Here is a 26,785-nt window from a genome sequence, read left to right on the forward strand (position 1 = left end):
ATTGACAGAGAATGCATGTGGAGGATTTTCGAAATATATGGCATTCCATCAAAGATCTTGAATCAAATTAAGGGCTTGTATGATGGTAACAAATGTCAAATAATTCATGATGGTGTGTTATCAAACCCAATTGATGTAACATCTGGTGTAAAGCAGGGCTGCATTCTGTCACCTATCCTCATTGTTACTGTGCTAGACATGGTTATGAAAACATCACTAAACAGAAGGAGAAGAGGTATTTCATTTCATTATTTCTTTATTCATAAATTTGCACAGTGAATACAATGAATAGTGTCAAAAATATATATTAATATAATATATTGAGACATTTTTCTGTTATCTTTGATTAGATACAATTTAAAATAAAATACATAACAAATAAAAATCTACAGAATACAACAATACAAACATACAAAACAATTCAACTCATAGGAGCTGATCTTATTCATTCAGATATTCTTCGATATTATAAAGAGCTCTCTCAGTTGAATATTTCTTCGGATTCGCGTCGGTAGCTTGTTATAGATATTGGCTCCTATGTATGTGTGCTTCTTCTTGTAGAACTCAAGTCTATGGCTTTGCAAATGTAAAAGTTTATCTCTGTTTCTAGTGCTATACCTATGATTATGTCCTAACGTCAAAATATTTCCAAGATTTTCTTTCACACACATAATTGTCTCAAAGATGTAAAGACTGTAAACTGTCATTATATTTAAGTGAGCGAAATGTTCTTTAACTGATGCTATGGGGTCTAGGTGTGAAATTATTCGTATAGCTTGTTTTTGTGCTTTGAGAATTGAATCCATGTTCTGATTTGAAGTAGATCCATAAAGATGTATACCAAAAGATATTATAGAGTGTATGTTGGCAAAATAAATCATTTTTCGCGTTTCCATTTTACAAAAGGGAGACATTTTTCTAATAGCATATAATCCACTCGATACCCGTGACAAAAACCCTTGTGACATATTCTGTCCAATTCAAGTTTTGATCTACTGTTAATCCCAAGAACTTGGTAGATGTGGACTAAGAAATAACTTTGCTGTCCAAATTTATTGAAGGAAAAAATGTTTTCACCTGCTGTGTTGTGGATGTCAATAGGTTCGTTTTACTCATATCAATTATTAATTTATTGTTCATCAAATGTTCTGCCAAAGTGGAGAGGTTTGATTCTGCTATTCTCTCAATTTCTTTCTGGGATTTGGCTGATATTTTTAGGTTTGCGTCATCAGCATACAAAACTAGCTCACTATTGCCTTCGAGATATGGTATACCTTCCAGATAACAGATAAAGAGAATTGGTCCCAGAATTGAGCCTTGGGGTACACCGCACCTACTTGTTCTCATTCTTGAATTGAAGGTATTCCTGAATCCCTTGTGATTCATATGACTTATTTGAACAAACATTTTCCTGTTCATGATGTATGATTCAAACCACTTGTAAGATACACCTGTCACCCCCAAAGTTTTAAGATGACCAAGCAAAATCCTGTGCGAAATGCTATCAAAAGCCTGTGTGAGATCTAAAAATATCCCGACTGCTCTTTCCGAGTTATCTATCAAGTCAATGACAGATTAGATAAATTTTGTTGCTGCTGTCTTGACTGATTTTCCTTTACGGAACCCGTGCTGGAAGGAGTCGAGAAGTTCATTTTTCTCCAAATATACAAGAAGCTGGTCAGAAACTACAAGTTCATAAATCTTGGAAATTGCTGGTAATAAAGAAATTGGACGGTAATTTTTAATATCATTTTCATCATTCTTTTTATGTACTGGGAGAATTGTTGCAATTTTTTACTGCTCAGGAAATATTCCAGTAATAAGAGAAGAGTTTATCAGATGTAGGAGTGGCTTCAACAAAACTTTTTTGGCCTTTTTAATGATGGTGATTGGTACGTCATCGTATCCTGCACTGTACTTACATTTTAAACTAGAGATAATTTTATCAAGTTTCTTATAATCAATAAATAGTTTTGAATCTAAATTCTTGATTAATGACATTTGCAAAACCATCACTTTGTGTTGAGTTTTGAGAGTCTCCTATATCTATTTCCTCTTTCGAAAAGTAATTCAAGAAAAGTTAACATATTTTCTTTGGATTAGAACAAATCTGCTCTCAACTTTTTAAAGTTAGGTTTTTAAATATTTTTATTTCCAACCTCCGTGTTTATTATTCTCCAAGTCTCTTTTATAATTTTTTTGGATTTTTTTATTTTGCTATCGTAATAGTTTTTTTTGCTTTGGATTAGTTTTGCCCTTAATATCCTAGATCTTTCCTTAAGATTGATATTTATAGTTCTATCCCTGAGTAATCTTGCACTGTTAGTTTGATGGATGAGTTCCTCCTTATCTACCTTCAACTCTGATGTTATCCATGACTTTTGATTAATATTCTGTTTCTCTAACTTTCTTGGAAAATATGTATTAAAGTAATGGGAGAAGGCTTTATTGAAAGTATCATAATTACATTTGACGTCGGAGTTAAATACATCAAGCCAAGTTTCCTGACTTAAAGCTGAAATGAACATAGAGATGTTGTCATCAGAGAATTTTATAATCGGAAACTTTGTTTTTTCATTAATTGGAATTTATAGATGGCATACTGGAGGGAATATACAGTCTTTTTTTTATTCATTTGGTAGGTTTTTGAGCAATGTGAAGCAGGAGGTGGTCATTTGTGTGGGAGATTTCAATATCAATATAAATAATTCTGATGATTATAATGTTGATAAATACTTTGAGATATTGGCACTGAATGGCTTGGATTCCTTAATTAATCTTGATACTAGAGTAACAAATATCAGTTCATCATGTATCGACCACAAATTATTTAGAGGTAGGCCCTTGTCTAATGTGTTAGCAGCTGTGGTTGATGCAGGATTGACTGACCACAGAGCGGTTTGTGCTGCAATTCCTTGTAAAAAGATTGATCATAATAACAGAATCACCTAAGATAGATTATGTTATGCTGAATGGGTTACTTGAGATGGAAAATTGGAACTCGGTAATCAGTTGTGTAGATGTGGATGCTGCATACTCAACCTTTGAAAATATTTTGCTATCTCATATACAATCTTCAAGTCCAATTAATGAAGCAGTTAGGAGGTCGGTGAACCACCGTTCCAGGGCGTTGAAACTATGGATAACAGGTGGCCTAGTTCAAGCTATTGAAACAAGAAACAAACTTTTCAAAATAATGAAGAGGGATCAAAGTAATGTTCGAGCTGAACAAAATTTTAAAAGGTTTAGGGTTAGGGTGCAAATTTGGATTAGGGAAGCAAAAGAGAGGTACTACTCAACACTTTTCCACAATGCAAGGGGCAATAGTAAAAAACAATGGGCAATTATTAATGAATTAGTAGGTAAGCAATAAATAAGAAATCGTGTATTAGCTTCTTAAGAAATGGTGACCTTGTGACGGATGAAATGGAGGTAGCATAGGAGTTGAACAATTATTTTGTAAATGTTGGAAAAATGATACATCCATTCCTCCACCTTCCACAGAAGTTAAGAATGCCTTCTATAGGGCTTTTAAAATTAATCATAGTCTAAGATCACTCTTCTGGAAGCCTATAAACCCAGAAGAAGTGTTAACGGTTATCCTTAGTTCATGTAGTAATAAATCTCCTGGAGCAGATAAATACTCACCATTCCTAATAAAGAAAATAGCATCAAAAATTTGTGAAATACTGTCTTACTTGTTCAATAGAAGTCTTCATGAAGGCATATTTCCATCCAAACTCAAGTTAGCAAAGGTGATACTCATTCCAAATAAGGGCAACACAATTGACTGTAACCGTCCCATTTCTTTATTGTCAATGTTTTCTAAAATTTTCGAAAAACTTGTAAAGGTCCGACTTATATCTGTTCTAAACTCATTAAATTATTTGTTCCCAATCAATATGGCTTCAGGGAGGGGCTAAGCACTGAATTGGCTTTGCATAAGTTTCTTTCTGAAATTCACTCAAATATAAATAATAAACAGATTTCAAAGGTCTCAGCTCTGTTCCTTGATATTTGCAAGGCTTTTGATATTATTGATCACAGTATTTTACTGAAAAAATTGAAATTGGCAAGTATAAGGGGTATTTATTACCTTGAATTGGTTTCAGTCTTATCTCTCAGGGCGGAGTCAGTTTGTATGTGTCAATGATACCTCAAGCTCAGTAAGATCTATTTGTACTGGTGTCACTCAGGGCTCTGTTTTGGGGCCCATTTTATTCTTAATATTTATAAATGATTTGTATCATGGACCCTTCAATGGAGCCATAACGGCTTTTGCAGATGACACCGCTCTCAATTATGGTGCAGACAATGTGAGAAATCTGCATGCCAGTATGCAATCAGACCTCAACTTATTATCTCTTTGATTTTCTTTTAATAAATTGAAACTCAATGCAGATAAAACAACCTACATTAACTTTTCGCTCTAAAAAACCCGCTAAAATACCACAATATTAACTGTATAAATCAAGCTGATTGTGTTTGCTGTGAAATATTACAGTTCAGAAAAGTAAAATATTTGGGTGTGCTGATGGAGTATGACCTTCTGTGGAAGGAGCATATTCGAACATTGAAAAATAGTCTAAGATTGCTTCTCCACCGATTTTATCATATAAAAAATTATGTCCTAATTCTGTACTGAAAAACATATATTTATCGTTAGCTCACTCCAGAATTTCGTATGGCATTTCATGTTGGGGATGTACCTGCATTACCCATTTGAAACCTCTAATCACTTTACAGCGATCCTTGCTCAGATTCATCCAAGAACCTCCTGCTATGCGTGCTGACCTTTTCAGCGGTCTAAACATATTGAGCCTCCGATCTTTATTCATTTACAAAGTTTTGTTACAATTTTATTGAGCCAGTGGCAATCAAGGCAATACAGTATAATTTGCTGTGCAGGGGCCGTTGACTCGTACAGCTGGAGAGATAAGGGTTCCAAGGCCTAATTTAACTTTTTTTTGCAAATCGTTCCTTTTTTTGCAAGGTAAATTCTTTAACAGGTTGCCGGAGGAAATTTCACTTGTAGTATCACCACATCTGTTTAAACGTAGATTAAAATGTTTTCTAATTGCTATGCCTGTGTAGTATCTTTTTGTTTTTTCTTTGTTTTAAGTTTCTCATAGTGTGATTGACTCCACTTTTATGGCTATTGTATCGTTGCTGTAAACTCAAACAATTTTTCAAGTACTTCCTTCGTATGTTCTTAATGCTAATATCATTGTCAGTTAGAATTTAAGAGAGGAAAATTTCTGATGATCAAACCTTCAAAGTTCATTCTTGTTGAATTCTATATATATATATATTAATCGGTATCATGTGAAATTCATAATTTATAATTATGTATGTATTCGATACTCCCATATGTGGTCATGCTCGAAAGAGTTTGCATATGTGTAATGTTACTTACTTTATGTATTTATTTATTTAGCGTATGGCAGTATACACAACACATTTATGATCACAAAATTCGAAAAAAAGAAGAAAACAATATAAAATTCATATATAAAACGAATGAAAATATCTTAGTCACTTTTTGACCTGGAAATTAGAGGCATGCTTCCAGGGTATTTAAGTAGGCTATTGATGCTGGTTTAGCCACCAGGAAATCTTCATGTACACCCATGTATGCTGATCTGGGACACTCCTCCACTATGTGTCTCACAGTCTGGACTGCTCCACACTCACAGAAAGGGGAGTCAGCCTTCCCCCACTTATGCATCAGATAGGCACATCTACCATGATGAGTTTGTACCCTATTCAATGCCGACCATGTTTTACGAGGCAAATCGAAGCCTGGTGGCCTTTTGGCTACAAATGGGATGTCAATGTTCTGCTTTGCTGACCAAGCTTGTTGCCAGGCCTCAGTTAAACGGAAACCTGAATCTAAGGCTGTAATTGCCGTCCTAACCGGTGGCTTACGAGATTGCAGGCGGCTCTGATTGGCATCTTGTACATCCTCATGTATTGGCAGGCTTCGATTTTCCTGTATCTTCTTGTACTCTCTAGTGAGGGCATTCTTGTGTCGGAGATTTGGGGGTGGGATGTGACTCAACACCGGGAGCCATTCCACAGGGGTAGATTTCAGAACACCACCTATCATTCTCATTGAGTTATTTAGCTGAACATCAACCCTATGAACATGAGAGCTATTCATCCAGACTGGAGCACAGTACTCAGCAGCTGAAAAGACAAGGCTTAGGGCTGTAGAGCGTGATACCTCCCTTGCGTTCGCTACCTTTCAGCCTGCCGCTCTGCTCTGCTCCCCACGCCACGCATCAACCAAATGAGTGGATGACCCACCTGCCACCAGGGTGCGCCTCAGTCGCTGCCACCCGTTCCTGCGTTTCTATTGGCCGAGCACCGCCGGCCAATAGCAGTGCAGGTGAACTCGGGGACTGTGAATAAAAGGGGGCTACTCAGCTACCCTCGAAAGCACTTGCTCACTAGCAGCCTTCCATTGAAGAGCCAGAAGAGACCACCAGCTGAGACCACTACCAGAGACCACTACCAGCCGAGACCACTACCGAGACCAGGAGCAGAGCAGCGAGCAGGCCAATGAGGGAACCACGGCGAGACTAACCGCAACCTGAGGTGTCTTCCTTGTCTACTACCCAGCTGATGCCTAGGAGGAACCGAGCCGGCCGCCGAATCCAGAAGAGGAGGGCCCTACGTCGGCTTCGCCAGGTGGAGGAGAGGCTGAGGCTGTACACCGCCGCGCCAGCTGCGCCCCAGCCTAACAACTGGCGCGTGGTTCTGGATGCGCGGGTTGGGTGCCGAACCGACATCGGAGTGTGTGCAGCGGAAGCCTACGACCCTGCCTGCCCGGGGTTTGACCAAAGGCCCCTTCTAAATGAGGAAGTGGTCGAGGAGGTCCTCCCGGCGGAGATTCGGCACGACCTCTGGCTAGTAGATCACCCGGTCAGCCCTCTCCGTAGCCCGGGTAAACCAGAGTGGAGACTGCGAACCATTGACTTGAGCCCCTGCCGGCCTGCTCTCGCACCAGACGGACCTGCCGGGACCCTCGCGCGGTGTGGTATCACGCCAGTCGACGACTACTAAACATCTAGCCTGCCTTGGTCCCTTTTAGGGCCACCAGCAACAATCTTGGTCCCTTTTCAGGGCCACCAGCAACAAACTTGGCCCTTTTCAGGGCCACCAAAAGCCACTTTTTCAGACAGTGGTAACAAACCCCTCGCTCGACCCGACTGACTAGCCCAATTGATGAATGAGCCACACCTTCCGCCATATCAAGCGCAATGTAGATGCTGAAGCTCCCCATGATGTTCCGCAAAGTTTTTGCATAATATTGTTTTGGGTTTTTAGTTTTTCTGCTGTCTTTGTTAGGTGCTCTTTGAATGAAAGTGTCCTATCAAGTATCACGCCCAAATATTTTGGAGCCTTATTGTGTTTTAGGCTTCTATTCTAGAAATGAATTTTTAGCTCTCTGTTAGCTTCTCTATTGTTCAGGTGGAAGCATGCAACTTCTGTTTTGCTGGCATTTGGTTGGAGACGCCATCTTCGAAAGTACCTACCCATCTCTCTCAAGTCATCTGTAAGAATTTTCTCTGACTCTTCAAATGATTTACACTTTGTTGATAATACCCAGTCATCAGCATAGCCATGTTTTCTAGACAAGGTTTCTGGCATGTCAGCAATATACAGACTGAACAAGAGAGGGGCAAGAACTGAGCCCTGAGGCAGACCATTCTTAAGTTTCCTTTGTGAGCTTATATCAGATCCAATGATGACTTTGAAAGTTCTATCACTCAGCATATTATTCACAAGACGAGCTGTTATGTTACACTTGATCACTTTTAGGAGCTTGTAGATCATACCTTCTCTCCAAACAGTGTCATAAGCTGCTGATAGATCGATAAAGGCAGCAGATGTTTTCAGTTTCTTCTGGAAACCAGCTTCAATGCATGTTGTAAGTGATAGAACTTGATCAACACAGCTCCTGTCTGGTCTGAACCCAGCCTGCTCAACAGGTATGATTTTAAATATTTTCTGGCATACTCTATTATAGATTAGCCTCTCCAGTAGTTTATACACCACCAATAGTAATGCAATTGGTCTATAGTTTTTTGCTGAGTTTGCTAGTTTTCCTGGTTTCAAATTGCTATAATCTTTGACTGCCTCAGCTCTTTGGGTACATTGCCAGTTTGCATAACATCAGTGAAGAATTTAGCCAGCCATACCTTTGCATATTTTTATATGCTTTATGTATGTAATATTGTAATAAATAAATAAATAAAAGAAGCTTCTACAATATTTAAATATAAAGTTGTTATCTTTTTTACTGTTTTTTGCCTCATCTATTTTCATCTCAACAAACTGTGCATCATGATCAGATAGTTGAGTATTTATTCCAGAAACACTGATTATCGAGCTGTCAATATTTGTAAAAACATTGTCAATGACTGACATTCCAACATACATATTTCTAATATTTTATCTTCCGTAAGATCTGAGATATTTTTAATTTTAACCGGTTGAACATTCTGTAAGTTTTGGTTAGTGAGTATCATTACACCTCCCCCCTGGTAGTTTTCCCTGCTGTAAGAAGTATTCAAAACATAATTTAAAATATTTATGTGAGGTATTTGATGAGAATAAACTTTGTGCTCAGTGAGAACAACTATGTCAGGTTTTATGTCATCTAAAGTGATTTCTAGCGATTCAATAGCTGAAGAAAGATGTCTGATATCTTGATGTAATATTTTGACTTTTTTGTTTGAATTTCCTATTTCGATTTGTTTGATTAATCTCTTTTAAGGGCCGTAAAGTGAACGTTAGAGAAGTGTTTTGATAATTTTTCCAAACGTTCATTAGTTCTCCTTATCTCCAACTAAGACCAACTGGGAAGATCATGACGATGCGGCACTGAGAAAATTGAAACATTGGTATGCTGTAACCCCTCAAGTCTCAGTTTGTACAATCGGATAAAATTATCAGCCTCATTGCAGGCAACATCATTAGTTCCAGCAATAATCACAACAAGGTCCTTTTTGTCCATATCATATTCAATGAGGGATACAAAACAGACTTGAAGACTTGGATTTTGCAGATTACCTTTGTCTTCTGGCACAAAGACACAGTGACATGAGAGAGAAAAACTGCTGGTACTGAGTGATATTGCTAAAAATGTAGGCCTGAAGATTAATGAGGCAAAAACGAAAGAGATGGTAGTCAATGTTCATGGAGGGGAAAGTTTCGAAATAAATGGGAGGAGAATAGAGAGGGTGGACTCATTTGTTTATTTGGGCAGCATGGTAAATCCTGAGGGAGGTGCCGAGGATGATGTCAAAACTCGCATCAGAAAAGCAAATGGGGTCTTCTCACAGCTGTATACAGTATGGAGGAACAATAAAATCTCGAAACAGACAGACGAAGCTACGAATTTTCAACTCAAATGTGAAGTCTGTCCTCCTCTACGGTTGCGAGACATGGAAGGTAACAGCTGAAATCCGTAAAAGACTCCAAGTCTTCATCAATCGGTGTCTGCGAAAGATTGAGTGCGGGTGGTGGCCAGATATGATTTCAAATGAAGAGATCTGGCACAATACAGGACAGATGCCCATAGACATTGACATCAGGAAGAGGAAATGGAGGTGGATAGGCCATACTTTGAGGGAAAGAGATGGAGCAATAGAAAAGGATGCTTTGCAGTGGAATCCTCAGAGGAGAAGAAAAAAGGAAGGCCAAGGATTTCATGGAGACGAACAGTGGAGAAAGAGCTTGGCAAGGTGGGAAAGACATGGCGAGAGGTGAGAAGGATGGCAGATGATAGAGAGGGATGGCTGCTATTCGTGGATGCCCTATGCTCCAAGTAGAGTTACAGAAATTAAGCCAAGAGTAAGTCAAGGAATCGGCTGGTATCCATTTATGAACTAAAAAACTGATTTACTTGCAATTTTGCATAAAGATTTTTAATTTAATAAGGATGGATGGGGCTTATTTACATTTCTATTGATCAATTGATTGAAATTTAGTAATTACATATTTATTCAAATTTCGATTCAAAGCTTACGCAAAAATGAAAGCCCAACCAAAAAAAGCTTTATCCAAGTGAATCAACGGCGTAATTGGTAGCACGCATGATTCATGAATCAAAGGTTGCAGTTCAAAGAGCAAACTCGAATTTTTGCTGAGAATTTTCAACTCTGATGAAGATTATCCATGTAATTTTCACAAGAAAATGAATAATTATTCTATATTTTGATGTTTCTTGGACATAAGGAGATAGCATTTTACAACACAAAATATTTCTCGGTGCAAACCACGGTTATCTGCTATTACACTATACACTACACTACTCAAGTCTCTGACATGTTATTGTTGTCAGTTTTATGCTCTCAAATAGTAAACCTGAATAGTAGTCTTTTGACACTCAATGGTAAACCTGAAATCGTGTCTGTGACACAGTATTTTTGTAACAGACAAGTGCTACTGACGCAATGTAGCGAAGAATTAAAAAAAAAAAATGTGTAAAGCCAATGACGTTTTTTGCTGACATAATGTCATAGGCTCCAAAGGTAAATGTAGTATTATTTTATAAAATAAATCGTTGCAGATATTTTCATGTGCTGCAATATTACAGTTTGTTATATCGTATATTTTAATAAACCGGAAATAGTATGTTAAACAGAATGAGAACCGTAACTTACGATATTGTGAAACAATAATTTATTATTAATAATTAATAATAGTTTATTAATATTAATTTAATAATTGATTAAATTGCCACTCACTCGCTTCAATAAAGATCTTCAGAGATTCTACCAACTCAGTACCAGTTGATTTCAGTAAACCTTCCAGAATGCTTCTGTATCTGTAAATGAATGAAGGAACCACGATCAGTTTTAGTAATTGGTATTATACTGTTTATTAAAATATCTCTTTTTAAACACAAGAATATGCAGTTGAAATAAACTTAATATTGCTCCTTCGAATCATGATCAGGATCAATTATATTTATCAAACATACTAAAGTTATGGCTATTGGAGATAATGTTGGCTAATTAGCTGACATACTAAAATTCAGGTCATTTAAGCTGATTTACTAAAATTGTAATGCTAATGGAAGACACCTTTTTTGAATTGAAGAGTTTCACGCTGTTCCACATGAATCCGGAGGCCCTCACTTTTAACGGAGGAAAATTATTTGACTTGACAAGAAAAATTATAGCTCAACAAAAAACTTCTTATTCTATTATATGCCCAACTAATCGCTATGCATTCAAAGTTAATGGAATTTTTTAGAACTTTAATCCACTATTCGAATTAATATTACAAAAAAAATATCACCCAATCCTAATTAGACTTTTTTATGCGGACCAGTATTGCTTTAGAATTCGTTGACGGAGGTATGGAGTCCAGCTAAGTACCTCATTCAAGCTCTAAAAATTTACAATAGACTGCCACAGAACATCCGCAGCCTCCAGTTGAGTGATTTCAAGAGATAGCCCGTGGTAGGCTGTTAGTAGGCACCTGGTGGGAAAGTGTATCTTCTCCAGCAGATACGCCACATTCAACAGTCGAATGCTCAAAGAAGAACCATGCTCAGATGCTGCTCCCTTGACAAACAAGAGTCCAACACAAATCCAATGAGCTTGACCTGACCTCTTGCCCGCCAAAAGAAGGTGGATCATGCATCAGTGTACACAGGAAATTCTGGGTATTACCCTCATTCATGCACAACTGTTTGATGACAACCACAAGCAATTGGTTTGCCCCGCAGATGGCCGTCTGGGGTGCCTCCTTTTGTACAATTAACATGGTGTCATCCGCATACAACAGCCCCATCCATCTGAAGGACGTTAATAAAGATGAGGAAGAGCAGTCGACCCAAGTTGGCTCTGTGGCACACCGTAAATGATATCTTACTTCTGAGATTCCGCTCCGTGAATTGTGACAACCTGCTTTCTTCTGGCAATGTAATCCCTAACTGTCCTGAGAGCTACTCAAGATATGCCTCTCCAGTTTCACCCGCAGTATATCATACGAGACACAATAAAATAATTCCTTTGTCAGGTCACACAGGGTCAATGCAACTATCTGCTTACTCTCCAAAGCTCTCAAACAGTGCAGAGAGCCAGATGTTGATCAAACCCCCCCTCACCCGGAGAAACCCTAACTGTTGAGCTTGAAAGAGAATGTTACTCCTAAAATAAGTGGACATTTGTATGCACATGAATGATTCCATTATCTTGAATAATAATGGTATGATTGCTATTGGCCTGGAATTTGACCACTCCTCTGGATTACCATTTTTTTAAATAGATGATATCCTCGATTTTTTTCAATTGATTAGGAGAATCTCCAGCACCCAGACAGGCATTGATTAATTTGCTTAGGGGAGCTGCTGACACCTCAATGACAACAGTTAAAATGCCTTATGTATCAGAGTTGGATGAGTTTTTATAGCTGCTCACAATTTCAATCATATCAATTGGAGTTATTCTTTTCCATTTGGAGATTCTACAATCATGTACAGGAACATGGACTATTGCACTCTCTGTAGAAACTTGAAACGCCTCCACTAGAATCCTAATACTTTGAACAGAAAAAGATAATGTGTGTAACAGAAGAAAATAATGAGGCTGAAGAAGTGGATGCTAGGATAATGTCCGGAAATAGGGTCTATTTCGCCCTGCAATATCAAGTCCAAAAAAAAGCAAACTAAAAATCTACACAACAATTTCAAGACAAATAGTGACATATGGGGCCGAAGCTAAAAATCAAGTCCAAAAAAAAGCAAACTAAAAATCTACACAACAATTTCAAGACAAATAGTGACATATGGGGCCGAAGCTTGGTCATTAACTAGGAGAGAAGAAGGTCTGCTATAGAGATTGGAAAGAAAGATTTTAAGAATTTTTGGAGCAATGAAGAAAAATGAAATATTGAGGATAAGAACAAACGGGGAACTAGGAAGATTGTTCGAGGAGACCAGTATTTTATCGGTTGTGAAAAGTATGAGGCTGAGATGGGCTGGTCATGTGCACAGAATGCCGGAAGGGAGGGTGCCAAAAATGGTGCTGGAAGGCAAACCCGGAGGAAGAGGAATACAAGGAAGACCAATAAATAGTCCAGACAATGAATGCTCAAAAAAGGGTATAGAGGGGAAAGTTGGGAAGACAATTTTTGACCCGGTAGTTCTGTCAAGGGTAGTAAGGAGGTGAACATATCAAAAGTCCCCACTCCTACCCCCTGTGCTAAGGGGGTGGGGTGGTTTAAAGGTATCATTTTTTTGTTTCTCGCAGAAAAATCAATAACTATGTATCTTACAGACATAACTGTTCTATAAAATTAAAGCTCACATAATTTTCTACAATATTCATCTTACAACTTTTTCTTTATCTGTTCTAGGTTTCGAGATATCCGCTCTTGAAGGTGTGACATTTTTGAAAAAAAAACACAATTGCCTACCATTTTTTTCCATTTTTGCTCTTATAACTTATTAAAAAGCGATGGGAAAAATCCATGTTGATTAAGAGCTTATAGAACATTGAATTCTCTCAATTTGACCTACTAACTAGTCCAAATCAAGCTGCAAAGTCAAAAATTGTGTCACAGACAACCCCTTCAAATGTCATTGTCAAACGATCAATTGTTGCAGCAATAAAAATTTCACCCTCTACATTGAAGCAGCTATAACAATGAAAGGAAAACTTGGAATTGTGAAATAATACATCATTTCAAAGAGAATTCGATGCTTTACAAACCTACGATAAGAATCAGTTATCATGATGCAATTTTGGAGAGTTAAAAGCCCTGAAAGAGCAAAACATTGGATAAAAATCTTTTATTTTATCAAGAGCTAATATCTCGGGAACTGTTGGAAATATCACAAAATTCCACTGAAAAAATGTGTAGAGAATTTATCTAGCTTTGTTTTTGAATAGTTAGCCCAGTCAATAAAAGTTTTTTCGATCCAAAAATTAAATAGAAGCTGTATCTCTTACCATCGATAGAACCCTCCCAGAGGGTTATTCTCCCAAAAGTCCCAAGAAATCCCCCTGGAGCTTTCCCCCCTAAAAGTTGAAAAATGCAGGTAATCACGGAAAATCAATTATCTCTGTGACCATCGATCGGAAAGAGTTCTATTATGTCATTCGATTCGTTACATTATGGACTACAATATCAGTAGTATTCATTTTTTCAATAAAACTTACAATTTTCTTGAAAAAATAATATATTTATGTAAAAATTTTGGGGGTTTGCGCTTTGATTTTTTTTCTTCGATTAACTTCGAAGCAAGTAATTTTAAAGAAAAATGGGGTAAATAATTAATGTCGTCACTTTCATTGCGAATCCATTGATGTATATTGTCATGTATTTGCGATTCGATTTGACGCTGTGGAAGAGGAAATTCAATGCTTTACAAACCTACGATAAGAATCAGTTTTCATGATGCAATTTTGGAGAGTTAAAAGCCCTGAAAGAGCAAAACATTGGATAAAAATCTGTTATTTTAACAATTACATACCTTCAAGAGCTAATATCTTGGGAACTGTTGGAAATATCACAAAATTCCACTGAAAAAAGTGTAGAGAATTTATCTAGCTTTGTTTTTGAATAGTTAGCCCAGTCAATAAAAGTTTTTTCGATCCAAAAATTAAATAGAAGCTGTATCTCTTACCATCGATAGAACCCTCCCAGAGGGTTATTCTCCCAAAAGTCCTAAGAAATCCCCCTGGAGCTTTCCCCCCTAGCCCCCCTAAAAGTTGAAAAATGCAGGTAATCACGGAAAATCAATTATCTCTGTGACCATCGATCAGAAAGAGTTCTATTATGTCATTCGATTAATTACATTATGGACTACAATATCAGTAGTATTCATTTTTTCAATAAAACTTACAGTTTTCTTGAAAAAATAATAAATTTATGTAAAAATTTAGGGGGCTTGCGCTTTGATTTTTTTTCTTCGATTAACTTCGAAGCAAGTAATTTTAAAGAAAAATGGGCTAAATAATTAATGTAGCCACTTTCATTCCGAATCCATTGATGTATATTGTCATGTATTTGCGATTCGATTTGACGCTGTGGAAGAGGAAACAGTCGACGCGGTGCGGCGCGGCTGACTCTCTTCGCCATAGTAAACAGAAAACAGGAAATTGATTATTTCTGTAACCATCAATTGAAAAAAAATCCATCATATGTCATTCGATTCGTTACATTATGGACTACAATATTAAGGGCTCTACACACCTACGGATTTGGGATTTGGCCTGTCTTGGCCTGTGCCCTTGAACGACTCGGAGCAAAATCACTACACACTAGTAGTAAGCAACGCGAGCCCGGCCTGCCCTACTTTTCAAAGCTATCCTCTCCACCAAAATCTAAATCGTAGAGGAATTTTTATTTCAGATTTGAATTCAGAGACCCCAAATTCTTTAAAGCGTAAGTCCCATTTTCGAAAATAGCCGAAAACATGGGAGCTATGACTGTTTTTAATATAGCTTTCTATTATCATAGTAAAAACGTACTTGGATAATTCGAGCTTAATTAGACAGAGCTATGACTGTTTTTAATATATTTGTAGCTTTCTATTATCATAGTAAAAACGTACTAAGATAATATTTTGCTCACAAAGGGACAGGCAAAGGTTTTTAGAAGTGTTTAAACACTTGAAAGATCAGGTCTAAACATAAACATTTTTAAAACTTTTCTTTAATTTAAACTTTGGAAAGATGAATCCAAATATGGAATCAAAAATCAGAAAACTTCTCCCATTATCACGTCATAAAATTAAAGATAAATAGATATCTTCATAGAGATAGAATTCTTCATTCAAATCAAAATTCAAATCAAATTTATCAAATCAAATCAAATTTATTTGTTTCCAACATTTACAGTATAAACAAATATATAAAAAGATATAATTGAAACAACACTCACATGGACACGCAGGTCTGTTTGTGAGTTGTTTGAGTTCGTGATTACATTATTTAAATTATTATAACTTTAGAGAAATCCTGGAAATTAGATTTGGCTAGGTACATTGTATTGAAATGAAAAGAATAACTTAAATAAAGAAGTAAATTGAATTATGATATGTTAAATAATAGAAATTATTTTTCAATCATAGAAATATTGTAGCACAACTACACACATACAACTCACACATACAGAGAGGGGGAAGACAGCCACACACACACACACCACACACATACACACACACCAACATTCTAAAATGGCTGTTAGATGCATTTAAATTCATTGGTTGATTACTGATGGAGGTAGAGAAGATGAAAATTGGAAGCTCAAAATAATAAATATATAGAGGAATAAAATTTGTATAGAATATAGGTCTACAGTAGAATAATTTGAAGCGAAAGCCTGGAGTTTAACCAACCGCGTTTGCGCGCAGCGGGGCTAGACGTACGCAGATCTCAAAATCAGATCACATTCGTCGTTATTTAAGGCAGATAACCACTCCCGCAATACTCTTTTGTATTGGTATATTGAGCATTCCCCCGGCTGACTAACAAACAAAGGTGCATTCCGCAGAATTACGTGAACCAGATATGTCACATTTCTGTCGCAGACAGATCTCATATTACGTGAAACACCAGAATGATGGAGATATGAGCCGCGGGTCAGGTAATTGTGTTGAGAGGAATTATTGAAAACAATCTTATTTTTAAATGCATAGGTCATAACAGATTTGATGAAAAGTTTTTTATAATGAGAACATTGAAAAATTGAACAAGAGATCTGATGAATAAGTCCTTTCCAGACCTAGTCCAGCCTTGATAATTGCTTTCTGAGTTATAGATAATTCAGATAATTATAAATATTATAAGACATTAAGTTGGATAAACCGTTTTCTTATTCATTTGTATATTAATTTCTCATAAATTTATGACATCCAAAGTTAAATAGGCTACTGTATAATACTGTAAAAGTTTTAATATAATTCTTAAAAGTATTATTATAATACTGTAATACTTTGCACAAACATGTCATTTCCCGATATTTTTCTATGAACTCGCTTAAAAATTCAGGACTCAATAATATTTTTGAGTCTTGAGACACGAAAACAACTTTTTCCAAGAAAAAAACTTTAAAAACTTACTGAAAACTTAAATTTAACTATCAGAAACTGAGAAGTGTGGTGTGTACGTGAAGACTGATACTGACCAACTGACTATACTGGGAGAGTATTCATTTCGCCTCTATTAATTTCTGCTATGTATGAGAAGCTATGTCTATCTGTGTTACTGTTTATTATGGTGAAGAGATTCAGCAGGGCCGTACCGCGTCGGGTGTTTCCCCTTAGACAGCATCAAATCGAATCACAAATACATAGAAATATACATCAATGGATTTGCAATGATACGAGGGTAGGCTGATAAGTAATGCACACATGCTTGTAGAGCACAAACCAAATAACCCCCAGAAGCAAGCCTGGTGGCATGTGGAAGTTCTATTTATCCTCTACACGGATGCATAGTTTGAAAGTGTTGTGTTCATCCAGTTTGGTTTGGTTATTGAAAGAATGGCATCATGTTCTGATGTTATGTAAACGCGAATTAAACAATGCGCTGTTATCGAATTTGTGACTGCTGAGAAAGTGAATCCCGGTGAGATTCATCATCGTTTAAAGGTTATTCAATTCTTGATTCTTCTCAATAATGATCTATGAAGTCGTCTCCTTCCTAACGGTAGCACTTCAAATTGTTCCCAGCATTCCAATCGACGCTGTTTATTCTCGTCTGTCAGACGGCGTGGTACCCATCATGCACAGATTTTATGGTATCCCAATTGTTCAATAATGAGGCCGACATGTTACTTGGATATTCCAACTTGGTTTGTGATACGCTGTTGAGAGATTCGCCGGTCATTTTGAATCGAGTCTTCGACGAGTTTATGATGATTATCGTCTGTGGCAGAGCTTGGACGTCCGCTACGTGTTTCATCAACAATTGAGGCTTTTCCAGGTTGGCAATCTCGGAATTCTATAACCCATCGATTCACGGTAGACCTATCAACAGTATCGTCACAATAAACAGCCTTTAAACGACGATGAATCTCACTAGGATTCACTTTCTCAGCAGTTAAAAATTCGATAACAGCGCGTTGTTTAATTCACGTTGACATAACACCAAAACACGACGCCATACTTTCACTAACCAAACCAAACTGGATGAGCACAACGCCTTCAAACTGCGCAGCCGTGTAGAGGAGAAATACTTCTACATGCCACCAGGCGCGCTTCTGAAGTTTATTTAGTTTGTGCTCTACAAGCATGTGTGCATTAGTTATCAGCCTACCCTCGTATTAACGACATTAATTATTTGGCTCATTTTTCTTTAAAATTACTTGCTTCAAGGACATTTTTTATCAAAGAAACTGTTTGTTTTATTGAGAAAATGAATACGACTAATATTGTAGTCCATAATTGAACAAATTGAATGACATATAATAGAACTATTACAGAACAATGGTTACAGAGATAATTGATTTCCGGTTTACTGTTTACTATCGCGAAGAGAGTCAGCCGCGCCGCACCGCACCGCGCCGGTTGTTTCCCCTTCCAAGGCGTCAAATCGGATCGCAAATACATGGCGATATACATCAATGGATTTGCAATGAAAATGGCTTAATTAACTATTTGGTTCATTTTCCTTTAAAATCACTTACTTCTGAGTTAATAGAAGAAAACAAAAAAATCAAATCGCAAACCCCCTAAATTTTTACATATATATCATTTTATCAAAAAAACTGTTAGTTTTATTGAGAAAATGAATAGAACTAATATTGTAGTCCATGACGTAACGAATCGAACGACATATAATAGAACCCTTTCAGATCAATGGTTACAGAGATAATTGATTTTCCGTGATAACTTGCATTTTTCATGTTCAAGGGGGCTGTGGGGGGATTTCTTGGGACTTTTGGGAGAATGACCCTCTGCGAGGGTTCTATCGATGGTGAGAAATTCAGCTTATATTTAATTTTCGGATCGAAATTGCTTTTTTGGACCTTCATTGACTGGGCTAAGTTAGTTATGTCGGTGGAATATGAGCGTGGAAGTAAAACGCTGAAAAATGCAACTTTTAAACCACCCTCATCCTCTTAGCACATGAGTTAGGAATGGGGACTTCTGCTATGTTCTACTACTAACTAGTCTCAACAAAACTGCACAGCAAAGATTGTGTTCAAAACATTCCATCCAAATTTCTTTTGTCAATTGGTCTATTATTGCAAAAATGGAGATTTCACTCTCAACACTAAAGCTGCAGCAAAAGGTGTGGGGAAATTCGTGAAAGTATGCAACAAATTGAAGAGGATTTAATGCTCTATAAGCTCATAATCAACATGGATTTTTCCCATCGCTTTTTAAAAAGTTAAAAGAGCAAAATTGGAAAAAAATGGGAGGCAAACGTGTTTTTTCAAAAATGTCACACCTTCAAGAGCGGATATCTCGAAAACTAGAACAGATATAGAAAAAGTTATAAGATGAATATTGTAGGAAATTATGTAAGCCTAAATTTTGTATAGAACAGTTATGTCGAGAAACCAAGAAATTGTACCTTTAAACCACTCCCACCCCCTTAGCACAGGGGGTAGGAGTGGGGACTTTTGATATGTTCACCTCCTTACTACCCTAAACAGAACTGCAGGGTCAAAAATTGTCTTCCCAACTTTTCCCTCTATAACCTTTCCTTGACTGGACTAAAAGCGGTGGGTTGACGATGTGAAGGAGGATTTGCGAAGACTGGGTGTAAGAAGATGGAGAAGAACAGCAGAATGTTGAGAGGGATGGAAGGACATGGACATGGACATGGAAGGACAATAATGATGATGATGATAGAATCTTGAAATGCCTCCACTTGAGTCTTAATACTTTGAACATAAAAAAATGTTATAATTATCTGGGCTTGGATTTCTTAACGGCAGAGGTTTTTTCTTTGGGCTATTGATGATGCCCCAAGTAGCCTACAGAGGTTTGAAGCACCTCTCATTGCTAGCCTTCATGGCACTGCTAACTTCCTGGTGTTAGTAATAGATCCTCTTAAGCCGAAGGTAATCATATTAGTAATATCCATTATGCACTTGAACTATTCTTGTGTAGAGTATTGATAATGGCAAGCAGGGCCTAAATCTAATTCCATTGCAGATATACCTGTCATAAAATTTTTGGTTCGGATCGATTTAGTATGTTTTTTGATCATAAAAATTGAACGGCGGTCACTATTGTTTTTAAAATAAACAAAGTTCTAAGTAGCACATTTTTGCATGCATTTAACCTATACTGTGTCAGCCATGTTGTTTTTTAAACTATTGATAGGTCGGTACAGTACTTATAGATGTACTGATATGACCCCTAATCCCTTCCAGCATATCATTGACATTTAAAAGCAAAAACCTAACCTGACTGTAAGACAGCTCTTCATTAAAAACATTTCAATACATTTATTTTCCAACATGAATATTCTTGGGCCCATTACACATATGCATCAAACGTGGTATGCTATTAACACTGGTATTACAGCTATACCTCTCCAGAGATCCCTTACACAAACCAATTCCTTCTATATTTCACATGTTCTGCATCGTAACTTGGCTCGTCACTTCCCACATCACATAGTATTTCAGGACGTCTCGAAATCCTTATTTAAATTGAAATTAAAGAAATTTTCAATACAGCTAGGAGTTGACAATGCAGAAAACATCATCACAACAAATTATAATTCCTACCTTGATCGATAAATTCGCTGGTGGTGACAACCTGTCTACTGTTCTTGAAATCTGTATGCACCATTACATCAATTAACCTTTTTTTATTATTTTTTTGAGCTATCCAATAATCCTCTGTATGTAATAATTATATTAAATAAAATTCTGAATGCATCAAAATTAGTGTTTCCTTTCTCTCTTTCAAACTTATAATATGCAACTCTGGTTTGAGCAAGAACATTTTTTGCCTATGCAGACCATTTTCTGGAGATTTATTTGGCTTAGTGTATTCATGAGGTTGTTTTTATTCTTTGTTGTTGTTTTATATTAAAAATGAGTAAAAAAGATTATTACTTTGTTAAGTGCATTTTTTTAAATAAATATATTTTGTCAGTCTGTCTGTCTTCTAATCTACCCTATTACCTTTGAAACATTAACCTCAACCTGGACCCTAACCCCTTCCAGCATATTGCAATCCCAAACCAAAAACTTGACCCACTAACCAACACTTTTACCTTTGAAACACTAATAGTCATAGCTTAACCTGATCTCTAACCGGCGTAGCTCTCGGTTCAGAGGTGTGTGAAGATTTTGTTTGTTTTTTAATGCTTTCCAGAGACTTCAATCAAAGTACAGGAATTGTCAAAAATGTATAATACATACAGTAACACAAAGGAAGAAGAGAAAATGAGAGGTGAGCGTAATTAGGGGTGTGTAAAACATCTTGATTAAAGTGAGGTTAGTAGACCGATTTTTTTTTTCAATTTGTGTGATCAAAATAACATACTAAATCGATCCCAACCAAAAATTTTATGACAGATATATCGGCACTCGACCTCAACTTTAGCCGGCAAGCAGTGAACAGATTGATTGTTAAATAGAAAATAGTGGTTGGAGGCGGTTCTAAACGTAGAGAAAAGGGAGAACTTTTGATAGGGGGCACTTGACCTCCCCTATCGATCTATGTAGGTCTCAATGCTAGATTCCGCGGCCCATATACTAAAGTGTAGCTATATATTCTTATATCTAGTACTGATTTTACAAAGCAAACGTTTATAAAATTCAAATGGAACCGATTAGGGAGTTCAATCTTACTAGGCATCAATCCTGTTTATTTAATGCCAATCTATTTACAGGACTTTGTAGTTAAACTTACTTTTCAGCTTGATCCTTATGAGATCCTCCAGAATTCGCCAGAATAGCAAGTTGCCGCACGGCATTATTCATTTTTGAATATTTAAATTTTCGAAATTTCTTCAGCTTGAATAATTTCGTATAGCGTATTTAAAAACAGGAAACTACATGAACATAATAAAAAATGTAATACAATCTTAGTTGTTGTGCAGTGGTATAAGTAGATTTACGTATAACCTAAAATTATAAAAACAACACTGCAGTAACGTATCTGAATAGATATTCTACGTGAAAAGGCAGGAAAACCGATTTATAAGTTAGGTGTCAGACACTCGAATAAAGTCTTTTATTAATCTTAAATGCATGTAACTTGCACTATACGTATAGAAAAGACACAACAAACAAGATGAACCTTTTAAAAAAATTATTTGTAATTGTAATCAATTTCTCCAGCTCCTCTCGGCAGTCAGTCACAGGTCACCACTGCCATCATCATTATCAGCAAACAAGAAAAATTGGCAGTCATTGTCAATTGGCATTAACAGTCAAATTTAACAAGGAAAACTTATTTGATGAGGAAAACTTATAATATTATTATCCATTCTATTGGTAAACTGAAATTTCTAAATTTTTTGTCATTGATAAAAAATCATCATTGGATGAAAGAATCTCTGTTCTTGTAAAGTTTACCAACTGTTGTAGAGTTGACCGACTGTTATTGCTCCCGAAATTATAACCAAATAACCTTCACTCGTATCCATAAAAATATTTTTTTTCAACTGTTCTCATGAATAATCCATGTTTGAGAGTTGCCAAGTATTTAGCAATCGAAGAGTGATATTCAATATTGATCTTCAATGCTCATGATAACTTTCGAGACAGTAGTTAAATGTCTACATTTTCTCCAAGCAATTAATTTTTTTTAAATGATAATTTTGAATAAAATTCCTTCAGATTACTCACCATGAATTCAACAATTAATTTGATTTAACAGATTGTAAAAATACGTTTTGAAAATTTTATTTCATTTAATGTGAATTTTTATTTCAGTTCATGTAACGTTAAAAATATTCCAACATTCTTTAACTAGTAACATCAACGAAATTCACTAGGCACTGATAACACCAAGTAAAACGAAAAATCCGATTTGATTCGAAGTGCAGTGAAAGCTTGCGTGTATTTGACAGAGCAGTATGGAATAAATCGTTCATTGATTGAACTGAATATTTTCATTTTACTTTCTATAATGGGTTTTACGTACTAATGAATCATTTTTATATTTTTGCTGTGGTTGTGTAGTTTATATCGTCTAATTCTTTACCTATTCCATCGTACCGCCGTAGAGGAGTGTTGTATATTGGGATTGCAATGGTGGGCGCGTGATTTTGAACAAATACAAGGATGCCAGCGCCAAACACAGGTACATTTTTCAAATGATGCAAATTTGAAATATAATACCATGACATATTCATTTCTAAATTTCACTTTTATTTCTCAAAATAGAATATAGTTCATATGAGTAAGGATAAAACTGCTTAGACAATAACTATAGCCTACCATAACACAACTTTTATTTTACTAGTAGCCTAAAGCCTATTTCACTGTTCACTCAATTGGCCTTAGTCTTCGATTCATCAATCTTGGACAACATCATTTGGTCTACCATCTAATCCATTAGTTTCCATTCAATATCATCACATAATGACATTTGAAAAAGTTTTAGTAATTCGAATTTCCCTGCTTTGCTGGCAGGTTATGGCGCGTCATTCAAGAAATTGTCCTATCAGCTCATGTCTACGCGAATGGCGCCTATTTGCAACTTCAAAATACTATGAACAAACCTTGAAATTTATACTTTGTAGTTGAAATTTTGTATAATCCAGCCAGATTATATTCTTACAAATTGTATCATCAATATTCCTTTTTGCTTATGCTATAGGTTAGTTATTTGTAATCTATAGACAGCAATTAGCCTAATAAGGTGTTAGGCTATTATTGGTACATTACTATTTTAGTGAATTTTTAATAGTATTATTTTGTACAAATACAATATTATAAGATGTCACCAGGTCCAAAAATGTTATCTATTCTATTCTAAAATAATAGTCTAAGGTATGTAAAATCCATTTTTGGTCTCAATTGGAATATTTTTTAATATTTAGAATATTAGTAATGTATATAAGTAAGGTATTATAATCAGTAAGGTATATAAGTTGGTATGTTAGGATAAAATAATTTATAGCTGAGCTTCTAGTTGTTGACCAATAATATATGTGTCAACAGGTTGTATAAAATTAAAACTGAAAGCATTAGGCCTAAGTACGGTTAGACGCCGCACTTCTGAAATTGATAGTCATATGTTTATATATTCAGCATATGAGTAATCTAGAAAACGCACATCGGTAGCGCCGTCGCATTTGTTGATGCTAATCTATGTGCGGCGTACCTCATGAGTGCTTTGAGCTTAAGACTTTTGCATGGAATCCCAAGTGACAAAATAAGTTATAGCCTATTCAATATGAAAAAATTGGTTGCTGAAGCTAGCAGTAAATATAAATTTAGTTGGATGGTCTTGCTTTTATTTGTCCTCTTAACAGTCAAATCAAATTTTATTCATATAACATACAAAAAAGAAGATTTACATGAGAAAATGAAATAAGTTATATTTAAATGGTTTGCCTAAGTAGTAGAACATTTTAAATTTTACACAATCTTGCAAGGCCGATAATAATTAGTAAAGTGGAGGTTGAAGGCTCTATAAACTCTACCTATTTCACTCAGAATATGCTCATAGTGATGAATTCCGTAACATATAAATAATTTCAAGCCTTGTCAAGGTTAGGGTAGAAACAATTATGTTGTGAAAGCATCATCGTTAACTAGATAGATGAGTCACATGCAGTAATAATAGCCAAGGTAAATTACCTTACAATAAAAATTATTGTAAGTATTTTGTATGCTACTGTGTTTCCTTAATGTTAAAACCACAAAGAAACGTTAAAATAAAAAGTCACAACCACAACAAATAAACAAATTAGAACGCACCTGCGTGTTACCAGTAGGCTTTCTTGGATATTTTAGTATTTAAATACTAAATAAAAGGGTTCATAAAAGGGATCACCAAAGTGAAGCCCACTGGGACACGTCAAGGAAAGTAAAAGAAAAACAGCTGCCCTAAGGCAGAAATCAAACAAGAAAATAGGCACTCGCCACACTGCTCTCCAACATAAAGAACTCACGGAGTGAGTACAGAGGGTGATCCGCCAGCAGGCTCTTCAGAGTCCCTCGAAACCGCACAGTAGGCAGATCCCTGGCCAACAGAGACAGCCTGTTATAGAGGCTGAAAGACATATGAGCCTGTCCAGTCCGAGTTCTGCTCAGCCTCTGGTAGGGTAAATCCAGCCTGAGTCTACCCCTAGTCTCATACGGGTGGAAGCTCTGTCGGGTTACGAGCAACCCCACGTTTTCATGTGTTCTGCAAAGGGTATGAAGAACATAGAGGGAGAAGACGGTGAGAATCCTCTCTTTGATAAAGGGTGACAGTGGGCTAATCTACCAGCCCCACAAATAATCCTCAGGGCCTTCTTCTGGAGACGAAGGACTCGGGCGACATCTGTGGCTCCGCCCCAGAGGTGGAGGCCATATAAAATCATGCTCTGAAAAAAAGCCTCAATAACTAATTTTAAGATAATGAGGTGGCACACTGTATTTAAGACCTCTCAGCAGGAAAACCACTCTGTTCAACCTGGCGCAGACTGTCTCAATGTGCTCGCCCCATGAAAGCTTCCTGTTAAGGGTACACCCTAACAGTTTGACGGGGGCAAAATTGTACTCTTTCCCATTTCTGAGATTGAACACAATATACAGTGTTTTGTCTTCATTGAGGAGAAAGCGATTGGCTGAGAAGCAGTCCGACGCAAACGCCCCAGTCTCCACCATAGCTGTCCTCAGTCCTCTTATCTCGCGACCAGCATTGAAGAAGGTGGTGTCGTCCGCATAACAGACAATACACCTGCCATCCACCTGAGCTATTTCGTTAACTGAAATCAGAAACAACAGAGGCCCCAGGACAGAACCCTGAGGCACTCCACTGTCAACACAATCCCTGATCTCAGAGAGAACTCCAGCACCGCCTGTCTGCGACCCCCCAGGTAGGCCTGAATCAGTTTAAGATTTAAGATTCCTTTATTGTCAGAACATTAAAAACAATAATGCAAGATATCGTCAGAAAACATACAAGCAATCACAAATTGAACAATATATCACAGGTCATAAAATTACATCACATTATTAAACATTTCAAACTGTAAGGATAGCAGTCAATTAAAACAAATTCAACATCAATATATCACAGGTCATAAAAATTACAAAATACATCACATTATTAATACATTACATGAAGTCATTTATACTGTAAGTCAATTAAAATATTCTTCACTCAACAAAATTAACATCAATATATCACAGGTCAAAAAAAATACTAATACATCACATTAATTATACATTACATCATGTCATTTATACTGTAAGGACAGCAGTCAATTAAAATATTTTGAACTGTCTAAACTCAAGCTCCTTTATTTCAACTGGTAATTTATTGTACATTCTTTTTCCAAACTCAACAAAACTATTCAACATTATGTGGTAGTTACACTGAGTCAATCTGAGTGCTGTAGCCTGTCTAGTGAAATGGCTGTGAACATTACTATTAATTGGAAAACTGTTTACATTTTTCTTTGTGTACATCAGGCATTCATAAGCATACAGTGCATTAATTGTCATAATTCTGAGGTTCTTAAACAATGGTCTACAATGGGCTATTATCCTTATTACAAATTACTCTAATAGCTCTCTTTTGTAATATAAAAAGCTTCTTCACATTTGAATCTCTTCCCCATGCAACAATACCATATGCCAAATGAGACTGAATATATGCATAATAAACAGCAAT

At 36.4% G+C, this 26,785-nt stretch overlaps 2 protein-coding genes across 6 annotated transcripts in view; one reads left to right on the forward strand and one right to left on the reverse strand.

Moving 5' to 3' along the window:
• LOC111059226 (COP9 signalosome complex subunit 4) overlaps positions 1–22,615 on the reverse strand; it is a 37,938-nt gene extending 15,323 nt beyond the window's left edge. The window contains exons 1-2 of one of the 2 annotated variants that reach the window (XM_039435248.1): positions 21,857–22,615; positions 10,761–10,840 (exon numbers count right to left, since the gene is read on the reverse strand). In XM_039435248.1, coding sequence (XP_039291182.1) covers positions 10,761–10,840; positions 21,857–21,927 — 151 coding nt within the window. In that variant the 5' untranslated portion in view covers positions 21,928–22,615. The remainder of the gene's footprint in view (positions 1–10,760; positions 10,841–21,856) is intronic. The other variant, XM_039435252.1, reaches the window with a different exon arrangement.
• A 335-nt stretch (positions 22,616–22,950) lies between these two features.
• Positions 22,951–26,785, forward strand: part of LOC111052005 (protein lin-54 homolog) — a 36,373-nt gene continuing 32,538 nt past the window's right edge. For all 4 annotated transcript variants that reach the window (XM_022338604.2, XM_039435285.1, XM_039435268.1 and 1 more), the window contains exon 1: positions 22,951–23,254. In XM_022338604.2, the coding sequence (XP_022194296.2) occupies positions 23,236–23,254 (19 nt within the window). In that variant the 5' untranslated portion in view covers positions 22,951–23,235. The remainder of the gene's footprint in view (positions 23,255–26,785) is intronic.

Source organism: Nilaparvata lugens, chromosome 1 (assembly GCF_014356525.2).
Source record: "Nilaparvata lugens isolate BPH chromosome 1, ASM1435652v1, whole genome shotgun sequence".
NCBI classification, from domain to species: domain Eukaryota; kingdom Metazoa; phylum Arthropoda; class Insecta; order Hemiptera; family Delphacidae; genus Nilaparvata; species Nilaparvata lugens.